The sequence below is a fragment of the Vulpes lagopus genome, chromosome 23 (genome assembly GCF_018345385.1).
Source record: "Vulpes lagopus strain Blue_001 chromosome 23, ASM1834538v1, whole genome shotgun sequence".
NCBI classification, from domain to species: domain Eukaryota; kingdom Metazoa; phylum Chordata; class Mammalia; order Carnivora; family Canidae; genus Vulpes; species Vulpes lagopus.
In genome coordinates this window covers 3,200,952-3,215,358 of record NC_054846.1, presented here as the reverse complement: position 1 = coordinate 3,215,358, position 14,407 = coordinate 3,200,952, and the positions used below count along the sequence as shown (strand labels likewise).

The 14,407-nt window shown below is 44.1% G+C and overlaps 1 protein-coding gene across 1 annotated transcript; it reads left to right on the top strand.

Moving 5' to 3' along the window:
* Nucleotides 1-7,969: 7,969 nt before the first annotated feature.
* On the top strand, nt 7,970-14,162 carry TRIM61 (tripartite motif containing 61). The gene is given in 6 exon segments (XM_041738839.1): nt 7,970-8,709; nt 10,194-10,230; nt 12,132-12,530; nt 12,533-12,587; nt 12,589-12,813; nt 12,815-14,162. Coding segments are annotated over 4 exon segments (783 nt in total). The 5' UTR covers nt 7,970-8,709; nt 10,194-10,230; nt 12,132-12,481; the 3' UTR covers nt 13,269-14,162.
* The last annotated feature ends 245 nt before the right edge of the window (nt 14,163-14,407 follow it).

Sequence of the window (14,407 nt, the reverse complement as noted above, 5' to 3'; positions counted from 1 at the left end):
TGGCGCAGCGGTTTGGCGTCTGCCTTTGGCCCAGGGCGTGATCCGGAAGACCCGGGATCGAATCCCACATCGGGTTCCCGGTGCATGGAGCCTGCTTCTCCCTCTGCCTCTGTCTCTGCCTCTCTCACTCACTCTCTCTGTGTGACTATCATAAATAAATAAAAATTGAAAAAAAAATTAAAAAAAATAAAAAGAATAAAAAAAAATTATAAAAACTCTGCTATCAGTGGCATGTATGCTGAAAGTGGCATTCCAGAACAAATTCATGACAATGGACCCAAATTTATTCACTGATAGTTGGAGGGGGAGACCAGAGGAGTGTCAATATGTATACTTTAAACTTAACTTTCACTATGATTTGGTGTTTTGTTATTTTTCTATAAAAATTTCTATTAAAAGTTCTTTGTAAATTCCAACATATTCAGAATACAAAGGAAAATAGATTTTACATAGTTTAATCAAGATGGTTAAGGGGAACAGAAGTAATGGTGCTGCCCCAGTTTGGGACCATGAGGTGAGTCAGTGAAGTGGAGCAGATGGCAAGTGGTAGACCAAATAAGAATTGTAATGTTGATCTTTCTCTCTTGGCTCACTTTCTTTCAAACTCTGAATTCAATCAGTGGTCTTTGGTTCCATTCCGGCACTATTTTTATTCCTTCACAGGGCCGGCCAGGACTAGAATATCTGGACAAAAAATTTAAGGGTGTGCTCAAAACCTCACTAAACGAGATAAATAATATTTTAACACCACTAAAAAAAATTAACACCAAAAAATGTATGATGCACAAAATAGCAAATTTTTAAATAAAGACAGGATCAACTGACCCATGTTAGAGCCTGAGGCAAAAAGAAAAAATTAGTAATTTTAATCCAGTAAGAAGAACGTTATTTTAGCATATTGCTGAGTTCCAGGCTTTGTTTCTTCCCTTTGTTCTCACTTCCATAAATGACCTCACCCCCTAAACTCTAGATCTGTATCCCATTTTCCATTCCTGGCTTCCACCCAGCCAGAATGTTCATGGAAAGAACACTGGATTCTAGCCCTGGCTTCTTTTTACATCTAAATTCTCATCCTACTATAAAATCATAATTGAATTCCAAGGAGTCTTGGTAAGTGGTAGTGAGGTTGATGATTTGAGGCTCTGGTCCCTGTCAACTGCTCAACAGAAAAGTCCTCACCCTCCTCTGGAAGTTATTTGATTGCACACTTAAGAATCCACAAGAACTACCTATGCTGTCTCCTGACTACATATTTAGGAGTATTACAAAACTCAGGTTTTACAAGTTCTCATAGTACCTTATATCAACTGTTTTGTGTCATTTGCTATGTAGTTGGTGGTTACAGAATATTCTCAAAAGTTTTTAATTTGGTAATGGGTAAAGAATATTTTGCTATGTATCCATTTCTCAACTTTTCCATTTTTAATGTAACATTTCCTTGAAGCATGTGATAATATGTTAGTTTCCATGCTATTATTTCTTCCAGTGAGGTGTTAAAATTTTTGTTTCATAACTCAAATAGTTATTCTTAACTAAATATGAGCTGAGCCATATATATCATGGAGGGCTCAAACTGAGCCTTAAGTATCATGGAAGGTTCAAATATAAGTAAACCAAACAAAAATATTTTATGATTCAGGGGATCCCTGGATGGCTCAGCGGTTAAGCATCTGCCTTCAGGTCAGGGCGTGGCCCTGGAGTCCCAGGATCGAGTCCCAAATCAGGCTTCCCTACATGGAGCCTGCTTCTCCCTCTGCCTATGTCTCTGCCTCTCTCTCTCTCTCTCTCTCTGTGTCTCTCATGAATAAATAAATAAAATATTTTTAAAAATATTTATGACTCTTTAGCATTTAAGAACTTTTAATATTATCTTTGAAAAATAAAAAAGTCCCAAACTTGTAATATGATGGAGAAAAAAGTGTTTTCTATTAAAATATTCTTCCCTCTAACGAGATTGTGGATGATTACTCTTGTCCATATTGTGATTTTTGGAGTTCTGCTTTTAGAGTACCTGAGCCGCATTTTAAAAATTATTTAGATTGGGGTGGGGGACCTGGATGGCTCAGTCAGTTAAGCATCTGAATCTTAAAAAAAAAAAAAAAAAAAAAAGCATCTGACTCTTGATTTCAGCTCTGGTCACCATCTCAGGGTCATGAGATCAAGCTCCACCCTGGGCCTGAAGTCTGCTTAAGATGCCCTCTCTCCCTACCTCCACCTACCTCCCACCTAAAAATAAAATAAAATAAAATAATGGGAAAAAAAACTTATTAGGTTTACTGTTTAATTTAAAAAGTGCACTTGAGGGATGTCTAGGTGGCTCAGTTAAACATTCAACTCTTGATTTCAGCTCAAGTCATGAACAGGATTATAGGATCAAGTGTCAGGCTCCCTGCTTAGAGGGTGGGGGGGGAGGGAAGTCTGCTGCTTGAGATTCTCTCTGTCACTCTTCCTCTGCCCCCCACCCCACCTCTCTCTCTCAAAATAAATAAATCTTTAAAAAAATTTTTTAAATAAAAAGTGCACTTGTTAAAAGAAAGGGATGAGGGGGGGGGGGTCAGCCTTTTGCAAAGTAATTTCCTTTGAGGTAGTGGCTATGGTGGCCATGGTTCAGTCATGGGATACGCAGCTCTTTGTCCGCACCCAGGAGTGGCATGCCCTGGAGGTGACTGGCCAGGAGATGGTGGCCCAGATCAAGGCTCAGGGAGCCTCGTTGGAGGTTATCATTCCAGAGGATCAAGTTCCTGGCAGGCCTGCCCTAGAGGCTGAGGCTACCCTAGGTCACTGTTGAGTGGAGGCTCTGACTATCCTGGAAGTAGCTGGCTGCACGGCTGGAGGTCAAGTCCATGGTTCCCTGGCCTGTGCTGGGAAAGCAAGCAGACAAGACTGCCACACTGGCCTAGCAGGAGAAAAAGACAGCTGAGCCAAACCCCAGATGCCAAACAACTGGCGCGTTGTCAATGTTGTGCCCACCTCTGGCAAGAAGGGCCCCGACACCAACTCTTAAGTCCGCTGTAACCCAGGCTTTCTCCAAAAAAGCCACTTAGTTCGGGGGGGCGGGGGGGGGGAGCTTTACAAATGAGAGAAAATAAAATGGTGGGTTTTCTGTTTTGTTTTGTTAATTTTCTCATACCTGCTATTTCTAAATCTCATTTCTGCTCTTAGGGAAACAGAAATAGGCATTTTTGGATGAATTTATAGTGTGTGTGTGTGTGTGTGTGTGTGTGTGTGTTTTGACACTGTATTTGCCATGTCAGACACTAGTGCTTTAACTCATTTAAAAAAACTCCTTTAGAGCTCCAAGAAGTCAGGTTGTACCATGTCATGAGCAGCTATGAAGGCGCGCACATGAGTTGTGTCTTTCCACAGTGGCAGCTTTATTCGGTCAAAACAAGGTTAACATAATTATAAAGCAGATTCAGGATCCCAGACTTGATGACATTTCACCGTGTGATTAAGTTGTCGACTTAGGCTGCGCACAGAGCAGAACACAAGTCCCACAACAAACGAGGTAACACAGAGGGTAAGAAGTTAACGAACCAAACGGGAAGTGAGTCTGGGTGCACAGTTGAACCTACCCCGGGCCTACTATGTTTGAGCAGCGAAGGATTTCTGTTCTGTTGGGCAGAGCCTGTGGCGGCAGCTGCCTTTTCTTAAGGGGTCAGACACAGAGGAGTCGATGTCTGAAGACTCTGACAGTTTGCTGCCAAAATCCTCCCTTTTTAAAGGGACTTAATTAGTCTTGGGCCCCTGCACAACTCCTTTGCTTCCACTTATCAGTTCTGGGGTGTCCTCAGCAGCTGCTGGTCTGAGCGATATCCGGTAGCTGCAACGCCCCTACTTGACGTGAGTGACTCCATCTTACGCTCTACATACTGTCACCCCCACAACCCCATTTTTTTTTAGTAGATGAGAAACAGGTACAAAAATGTAATCTGCCAAGGGTTACACAAAGCAGTACTTGCTTTTGAATTCTGGGAAGCCTGCTTACAAAGCCAGAGCGTAACCACTCTCCTCTCTACATGCCGAAGAACACAAATACACGCATGTGCACCCGCACATACACACATATACATGGGTCATGCTACATATTAAGACTTTGCTGTGTGCCCGCGCCCTTGCAGACCTTTACAGTCATGCATGAAGGCAGGGAGAGGAAGAGCAGCTTGCTGAAACAAGATGGCGCAGCCAGAGACCGAGACTACAAGGCATCTCAGAGGGTAACAGGCACGGAAACTAATCCTCTGCTGAGAAACTAGACCACTGATAACTAGGAAGAGTTTCAGTTGTTACACAGGACGACTGAGGCGGAGGCCAGATTGCTTCCGAGTAGGAAGTTAAATGATAATTCTTAAAAGCCCGGAGTTCAGAAGAATCCAATACATAACCATCAAGTCCTTAGCACACAGCAGGTAGGCTGGCCCCACCTGCCCCTCCCGAGGGGACTACCACCACCAGACCACGTGCAGCCCGCCCTTCAGGATTCAGTGTCCTACTGACGGGGTTTCCTGTCAGCAGTGATCATGTCCTGATAGGACTGAACCGTGATAGGAAAGGGCTCAAATTTTGTATCTCACAGTATCTCTTTATTTTAAAAGGTCTTATTTATTTGACAGAGAGAGAGAAAACCTAAGCTGGGGGTGGGGGTGGGGAGGCAGAGGCCGACTCCTTGCCGAGCGGGGAGCTCAACGCGGGGCTCCATCCAGGAACCCTGGGATCACCACCTGAGCGGAGGGCAGACCCGTAACCACCGAGCCACCCAGGCACCCAACTCACAGCATTTAGGTTTTTTTTAAAGACTTATTTATTTATTTATTTATTCATGAGACACACACACACAGGATGAGAGAGAAAGAGAGAGGGAGGCAGGGACACCGGCAGAGGGAGAAGCAGGCTCCCTGCAGGGAGTCCCGAGACCCCGGGGTCACACCCTGAGCCGAGGGCAGACGCCACCCATTGAGGCACCCAGGCGTCCCGAACTGACAGTATTTAAATCAAAACCATACACTCTCCCCACAACACAAGGACAAAGGCAAAGCAGGGAAGCAGTGGCCACCAGCAGTTCAAAAGCCTTGGGGATCCTAACAGTACCTGGGGAGGATCCTCCCGTCAGTCACACCCGCGTGTCCGTTCCCACCGCTCACCGCTCGCTGGATCGAAGTCGTAGCCAATCATCCTTCCGGAATCCAGGCTGCCCCGGAGCACGTGACGGGCCTCCGACGGCGGCGGGGGCGCCCGGGGTCGGCCGCAGAGCAGGCCGCACCGCCTCCCGGGGTCAGGAGTTCAGGCCCTACGGGGCGGGCCGGGATTGCTTTAAAAAGGAAAAAAAAGGGGGGGGCGGGGCTTACTGCCTTTTCTCGGCACCACGCAAACCACAGTGGTTCTATCAAAATGAAAATCCCCCATTTTGCCCGAAAGGCGTCGGTTCCCAAAAGCCGTTCTCCGACTTCCCGGCTCGGGACCCCGAGGCGCCCCCGACGCCTCCCCTACCGAGCTCTTCCCTCCGGGCAGCGCCCCGGGTCAGCCCGGGTCAGCCGGGGTCGCGGTGGGCGGGCAGACGCGGCCTGTCGCGGCCGAGGCGCCACGCGGTCCCTCAGGGCGGCCGCTCCGACTCCTGCCGGCCGCAGCCCGGGGGCGCCCCAGGAAGGCGTGACTGCGCGGCGACCAACCCGCCCCTCACCCGACCACACTGCTCCTAGGGACACACACTCACGTGCCGCCCACGGTCGACGGCGGCACCGGCGGGACCGCTGAAGGAAACGCCCTCCGCAGCGCGCGCCCCTCCCCGCTCCTCGGCCCCTCGGCCCCTCAGACTCACGGAGCATGCGCAGGCGCTGACCACGCACTTCCGGAAGGCCGGCCAATCAGCGCCGGGGCCTCGGGCGCGCTTCCGGCAGGAGCCCCCCGACGCGGACGGCCTGGGCTCTGGGGGCGCGCGTCATCTGCGCCAGGTAGGCCGAGGGGCGGCGGCGGCACAGGTGTGCTCTGCGGCTCCGGGGCGCCGAGCCTCGGGGTCCCCTCAGGCTGCGGGAGGGTCTCGTGGGAACTTGCGGGTTGCGGACCCGTGGACCGGCATGGCCGGGCTGGGCCCGCATTCGTTAGAGGTTCCAGAAGATTCTGAGCTGAGCGAGAATCGGGGGAGCCGCCGGGGCGTCTGCAAAGAATGACTTGTCCGTGCGCGGTGGGAGGGAGGCCGTGGAGGATGGGGAGGGCAGCAGGGGCGGGAGCCGCCCTCGGACAACCCGCTGCCCTCCATCCCCCGCCCGCGCCGGCCCGTGGGGACGCCTCACGGCTTACAGGCCTTGCAGTCGGCAGTTGCCGCGACCGCCGTGCAGACGCTTCCGCTTCCGGTTCCGGCCCGGCGGGCCCAGGTCCAGTGCGAGGTGGTTGTGCTGACCCTCTGGGTGCATGTCGAGCCCCCGTCGCCAGCGCGGCCACCGCAGCGACCCGGAGATCTGTGACGTAGCAGTCCACGGGGAGCCAGGCCCGGCGTCCGGCACGTGACCCACGAGCGGAGGCCCTGAGCCCGGCAGCGTCCCCTGCGAACTTGGACGCGGAGCCCGAGACTGGGACTGTGGGCCCGGAGTCTTCCACCGAGGTGAGGTGCGGCGGGGCCGACACGCAGTCCAAGGCCTGAGAAGCTACTTCCTCAAGGGCAAGGTCTCCTGGAAGGTCTTAAGTGGAAGATAAAAGGGTCATTCCCAACATAGCAGTGGGAAGGACCACCTTAGGGCGCCCGGGTGGCTCAGCGGGTGAGCGCCTGCCTCCGGCCCAGGGTGTGACCCCGGGGTCCCCGCTTGGAGCCTGCTTCTCCCTCTGCCTGTGTGTTGTGAAGAAACAAAATCTTAAAAACAAACAAACAAACAAAAAAAAACCAGCTTCTTTACCTACAGTTAGGGGATCGACTGAAAGCACCGTCATGTTTCAGAGTAGAAAACCGGCTACAGTGGGGAGAGAAATGGGCAGTTTAAGGAGGGTAGTGTTGTGTTCACTTGATTGTTTGTCAATGGCTTTATTCTGAAACATGGAGAAGACTGACCTGTGTGTATACATTTGGGGAAAGAGGGGGCGCAACGATAGCTGGAGGTAGTTCCTATTATGTTCCTTGCACCTCGCTGAGTCCTTTTTATGTACATACCTTTTAACAAGTTTTATTTTTCTGAAGATTTTATTTATTCATGAGAGACACAGGCAGAGGGAGAAGCAGGATCAGGCCCTGGGCTGAAGGTGGCACTAAACTGCTGAGCCATCCAGGCTGCCAAAGAGTTTTATAACAGAAGTCTCTTGACTTCTGTTTTCCCATCATGCTTTGCTGTTGACTGTCACATTGGGTAAGAGTCTGTAAAAAGCACCCATTTTGAACATATTAAGCAAGAATTGGAAGTCATGGAAACCTTAGTAGCTATAACACTTAGTTTGGGCAAGGAGGAAGAGTCACCTGGAAGAGACTGTATGCTGTATTTTGTGTAGTTCTGTGTTATTGGCATTTACTACAAGTTGAATATATTTTAACATTAAAAGTGTATTTTAAAATTCTGAAACTCGGGATCCCTGGGTGGCGCAGTGGTTTGGCGCCTGCCTTTGGCCCAGGGCGCCATCCTGGAGACCCGGGATCGAGTCCCATATCGGGCTCCCGGTGCATGGAGCCTGCTTCTCCCTCCGCCTGTGTCTCTGCCTCTCTCTCTCTCTGTGACTATCATAAATAAATTAAAAAAAAGAAAAATTTAAAATAAATAAAAAATAAAAAAATAAATAAATAAAATAAAATTCTGAAACTCCTCTCCTGCACTTCCAAAATTAGTGTAAGAAAATTTCCTACATCGCGTTATTATAACGAGCCTGGTGGAAGTTAATGCCTTTACCAGTCATGAAGGACTTAGCAACTGTTCAAGACATAGCAACTTTTAGGTTTAATATCATTACTTTTTTATGTAGGTGTGTGTATACATACACAGCTCAGAGATACTGTGGGATCGGTTCCAGATCACTGCTATAAAGTAAGTCAAACAAGTTTTGTTTCCCAGTACGTTTACTGGTATTGACTGTGCAATAGCCTTATGTCTAAAAAAAAAAAAAAACTCAGTGTACATACTTTAATTAAATAAAAACAATCTATTGCTAAAATGCTATCATTTGAGCTTTTAGTGAGTTGTAATCCTTTTGCTGGCGGAGGAACTTCTATGCTGATGGCTGCTGACTGATCAGGGTGGTGGTTGCTGAAGGCTGGGGTGGCTCTGGCAATTTCTTAAAATGAGACAGTGAAGATTGCCGCTTTCTTTTCATGAAGGATTACTCTGTTGGATGTGATGTTGTTTTGATAGCATTTTAGCCATAGTAGAAATCCTTTCAGAATTGGGAGTCTGTTCTCAATCCTTGCTGCTGCTTTATCAACTGAGTTTATGGCATCTTCTAAATCCTTGTTGTCATTTCAGCAGTCTTCACAGCATCTTAACCGGAAGTAGATTCCATCTCAAGAAACCTCTTTTTTCTTCTCGTCCATAAACAGCAACTGACTCTTCATCTCTTCAAGTTTGATCATGAGATTGCAACAATTCAGTCATATCTTCAGGCCCCACTTCTAACTCTGGGTCTTGCTGTTTGCCTCACGTCTGTAGTTATTTCTTTCACTGAAGTCTTGAGCCCACAGTTTGCTAATAATAAACCCAATATCTGCAAAGTGGCAGTCCTGTGAAGCATGATCAAACGAACAAGGTATGCCTTAATTTTATTTCCTTGTTTAATAATTACAGGATGAGATAGTATTATTTCTCACTTTGTGAAAAGAAAACTGAAGCTCAGAGAAATTAATTTGACCAAGGACATACTGCTAGTTAAGTGGCAGAGCTGATGAAGATCCAGTTCTATCAGGTATTGCTGCCTCTCAGTTTGTGTTATGTTTTTGCTGGTACAGTGCTACAATCAATAAATCCCCAATTCTTCTTGATGAAGAATCCTAGATGAGTCCACCACTACTGGCTCACATACCACTGAGTACATAACAAAGTAGGAAGAAATACCTCAGTTACAAAGTTTATATTAAAGTCTTCAAAAAGGGGATCCCTGGGTGGTGCAGCGGTTTAGCGCCTGCCTTTGGTCCAGGGCGCGATCCTGGAGATCTGGGATCGAATCCCACATTGGGCTCCCGGTGCATGGAGCCTGCATCTCCCTCTGCCTGTGTCTCTGCCCCTCTCTCTCTCTCTCTCTCTCTCTCTCTCTCTCTCTGTGACTATCATAAATAAAAATAATAAACATAAAAAAAAAAAGTCTTCAAAATTAAAGAGTACACTGAGGAAAGGACAGTCACAGCACTTCCAGCAACTTCTAAAGGGTACATGTTCAATATTTCATGTAAAATGACTCCAAATTTGCAATAAATACCAATGAAGTGTTATTTTGCTTTAGTTGTGTTGCAGTCTTTTCTGATCAACAAACTATGGGAGAAATTCTGTAAAAAGAAAAGACTTTTTTTTTAAATGAATGATTGCTGTGTTAAATTTTTTTTTAACTTAAACATACACTTCTCTTGGCAAAGATAAATTAACCTCTGTTCATAAATTTGTATATTAACTAGTTTTTTGTTTACTTTTTTAATTTTTCAAGTGCAATTGTCTTACGCATTACAATTATCATTTTAGCCAGTTATCAGCAAATTATAGTATGTATTGTCTCTTCTTGTGACATTTAGTTTAAAAAAAAAAACATTTTTTTCTTTCCTCTTAAAAATGTTTGAAATATGTTATCAAATGTGAAGAACTGTGAATATAGCAAATATGAAAAATATGAGATGCTCTGAAATAGATGTAGAGGGAGCCATAGGGTGCTGTGGGAATATGAAGAAGGGACACTACAGCTTAGTGATTATCATGCCAATTAATGCAATGTTGTATGAGCGTACTCATTGTTGAGTACGTTATTGTAGACTCATTTTTTACAGCTCTAATTGAGGATAACAGCTCCTAATTTATAGGGTTGCTTGGAAAGGTTAATTGAATCAGCGACTACATTAAAGATCCTTAGCTTAGTGTCTGATGCATAATAAACCATCCTAGAGAACATTTGTCTTGGTCTGAGTCTCCCAAAGGAGCAGAACTTAGTCTTAAGGAAAGAAGGGAGGAGAAGGTAATCTAAGCAATGAGGGGTTTGTGCGGGAAGGAAAACCTAACATCTCTGTTTTGTTGTTTTGTTTTTTTAAAAAGACCAAAGCCAGATGAAGATGAACATGAAGATAATAAGGTATGAAGGGCTCTGATTGGTAAGCTAAGGGTGAAGCACTTTGTCATGACTTTTGGTGAGTTATGGACAGGTTTAACTAAGAGGAAACATTTAATCAGTTTAAAAAGTCAAGGTTTGAGGGATCCCTGGGTGGTGCAGCGGTTTGGCGCCTGCCTTTGGCCCAGGGCGCGATCCTGGAGACCGAGGATCGAATCCCATGTCGGGCTCCCGGTGCATGGATCCTGCTTCTCCCTCTGCCTATGTCTCTGCCTCTCTCTCTCTCTCTGTGTGACTATCATAAATAAATAAAAATTAAAAAAAAAAAAGTCAAGGTTTGAGAGATAAGTTAAATTATATATCAAGCAGTAGGATAGTCCACCAGGACTCTACAACAGTAGAGGCAGAAGACACTACTCTAGATTGAAAGGTAGTTGTAGTTAAGGATGCTAATAACTAAATATAACATGTAGGCTGTAGTTGGATCCAGGTTCAAATAAATGTAAAATAGAAAGCTGGGGCACTGGCTGGCTCAGGCTGATGGAGCATGTGACTTTTAATCTCGAGGTTGTAGGCTCTAGCCCCACGTTGTGGGTAGAGATTACTTTTTTAAAAAATCTTTAATAAAAAATAGAAAGCTTATTGGCCAAGAACAGTGGACACGTTGGCTGCCATTTATGTGGTATCATAATTTTTAGAAAGAGGGGGTTATAATCCTCATTGTATAGGTCAAAGAAATGGGATTCAAAAAAGTTACATGGATTTTCCTCAAGTATACACTAAATATCTGAACCAGGATTCAAACCTAATAGACTTAATTGTAGTCCTTATATTGTGAAACACTGCCTTCTATAGCATGTTGCTATGTTAGCTTTTGCTTCTGCTGGCTCGTGGCACTGAGTCGATCCTTGAGTTTGGGAATGACTTAGAAACAGAGGCTTTCTAGAATTATTGTTTTTCCTATTCTACTTGTAGGAAGAGTAAGTCTGTGTGGTAAAAGAACTTGCTAGGTCACCAAGACAAAGCCAATTTCAAATTTCAAAGCCACACCCATATTTCTGTTCTGTCTTTGGATTATGAGGGAGAGGGGACGAAGAACAAAAGTTGAGAAAGTATCTTAATGTGGGAAGAAAGGAGAAAATACTAATGGTAAAATGATTCACAAGCTTGGAGGAATTTGATTTGCTTAAAATTGGGTGTGGCGCATATCTCAAAAAGAAGCTGGGAAATTTCCTCTGTAACATTTTATTTTGAACATTTCAAACATATAGAAAAATTGAAAGGCTGTGCAACAACAAAGATAAGCCTTTTGCTTGGATGCACCAGTTCCATTAACCTTTTGTTCCAACATCTTAAAATTATTGAACCTTCTGAAAGTAGCCATCAAGATGACCCCCCCCTACTCCCCAAAGTATATATTGTCTAAGAACAAGGTTGTTTTACTTACCTATGATAAACACCATTTAATACTGATAGACTATGATATGTGGTCCATACCAAAATTCTCCCATTTGTCCCAGAAATGTTCTTTTAGTTGCTTATCTTTTAAGATCCCTATTTCAGTCAGGAACCACCCATTATATTTGTTTGTAATATTTCTGAAACTTTTGTATGTTTTTTTTGTGACATTTACATTTTGAAGAACACCTACCAATTATTGTATAGAGTGCCCCACAATTTAAGTTAGACTACGTGTTTTCTTATGATTGGATTGAGATGGCTAACTTTTGGAAGGCTATCTTATATAGGCTTTGTTGTTTTGGAATTGTGCAAGAGGAATGAAATTCTATAACTACTATGAATTCCTGTTTTTCCAAGAACTACACAAGGAGTTTAGCATTTATTGAAGAGTGTTGTGTGAATGTTTTAATACATTAGTGATTGTGGTATCATGTTTTTAACTTACTGTCTTTTCTCACCCATAGGAAAGATTCCTAGTTTTGGACCTAAAAGTACTTTCTTGAATAGGAAAGTCATTAAGCCTGACTTTATTTACATCATTGAGTGAGAAGAACAGCATCCCAGCTAATACGTTCTAGCGTGCAACAGACTGCAGCCTGTGGAGTATTCTGGGCAGCAAGCTCTAGAGCTAAGGGCTGGGGGATAAACAGGTTTGTGAAGGCTATTGACAACACGCCAATCCAGTGAAACAGAAAGCTGGTCGGGTTTCAAGGTCTGTGGGAAGATAGCCACTGCTTGCTGGGTGTTGTGTGCTAGAGAACCAGGCATTGCTAAAGGACATATTACCTTACCCATCACCTTTGTCCACAGCCCAATGGAGTTCGTAACAGCCTTGGCTGACCTCCAAACGGGGGCTAGCTGTCCCATTGTCTGGACTACTTCAAAGAGCCAGTGACCACTAACTGTAGGCATAACTTCTGTCTCCTGCATCAGTATGTCCTGGAAACATCTAAGTGATACTTTCCCCTGCCCCTTTTGCCGTCACAGCTCTCCAGAAGGGAAATTCACCAACAATCCCCAACTGGGCAATTTGATTTAAATTGCTAAATTTATTTATATTTATATTTTTATAAATTTTTATAAATATTTTTATAAATATCTACTACAGATAAGCAAGAGGAAGAAGAAGGAAGAGAAGCTTGTATGTGAAAAACAATCAAGTTTTGACCTTTTGTTGTCAGAAGGACCTAGAAGTTTTATGTCCACAGTGTAGTTTCTCCACTCATCCCCAGAATCATTATATTTGGCCCATAGAGAAGGCTGCTCCCCATCATAGGAAAAGATTGCAGAACTGCATTGAACCATGGAAGGAGAGAATAGAACAAGTCGAAAAAGTCATGATCATGCAAAGCAGAAAATCACTGGAACTGAAGAAGGTACAATGTAGGAGAGAAGAAATAAAGTCTGAATTTGAGCAACTTTTGTTGTTTCTCAAAAATGAGCGAGAGATTGTTCTTCGGCAGTTACAAGATGGAGAAATGGATGTTTTAGCAAAACTAAATGAAAACATTTTCAAATTATCTTTCTACATTAAAATATCTCTCAAAGGAAATAGAGGGCAAATATCTGAAGTCAGAGCTGGAATTACTGACAGATATTAGAAGTATCTGCTGTAGATACGGAACCTTAAAGTCCCCTGAACCTTTTTTATTCCAATAAAGGAATATGGTTACCATCTTCCTCCACAATATTCTGGCCTAAACAAAATTAAGAGTTTTCAAGTGGATCTAATTCTAGATTGTGAAACAGCACATCGTAAGCTTATGATCTCAGAAGATAGAAAAGCTGTGTGATATGGAACTAAAGCACATAACTTACCTCATAATCCAAGGAGGTTTTATCTCTCCCCAACTGTTCTGAGTTCTACAAGTTATAATTCTTGGCAAGCAGTATTGGGAGGTAGAAGTGAAAGACAAGCCTGAATGGATCATGAGTGTCTGTAAAGACACTATTTCCAGAAGGAGAAAGAATCAGAATCTACCAGTTTTAGTGCAGGACAGATTATGGGGTGTTGGACGATGTAGTCTGAGTAATTACATTGCATTGGGTCCTAGAAAAATTAAACTTCTGCCAAAAGTAATACCTACAAAGATTGGTATTTTTTTAGACTGTGACTTGGGTGAGGTTTCCTTTACAATTTGAGTGATAAATCTCTATATTTTTAACTATTTTAAAGAAACAGTCTGGCCTTATTTCTATCCTGGAACTGACTCAAAACATCTTAAAATCTGTACAGTAACAGATTCTGAATGATGAACTATTGTAAAACTCTTTTAATTGTTCTTTTCTTTTCAGGTAGTGGACAAAACTAAGCCAGTGACTCTAGTCTCAACAATTCTGTTGAGTTTCTTGTTGGATTTTGTTTCATTTTTTCAGTTTTAAACAACCAGAACGATTTTACTTCAGCAGCTTCTAAAATATTTGTTTAAAGGGTACCTGGCTAGTCCCATCAGTACTGCATGCAACTCTTGATCTCACATTGTGAGTTTGAGCCCCAGGTTGAGGGTACAGTTTACTTTTTTTAAAATGTGGTTATAGGGCAGCCCCGGTGGCTCAGCAATTTAGTGCATGATCCTGGAGTCCGGGATTGACAGGTCCCTGCATGGAGCCCACTTCTCCCTCTGCCTGTGTCCCTGCCTCTCTCTCCTTCTGTGTCTCTCATGAACGAATGAATGCATGAATAAATAATTTAAAAAATATTTGGTTATAATGCCTCCTTTACAGACATATTATGGGATCA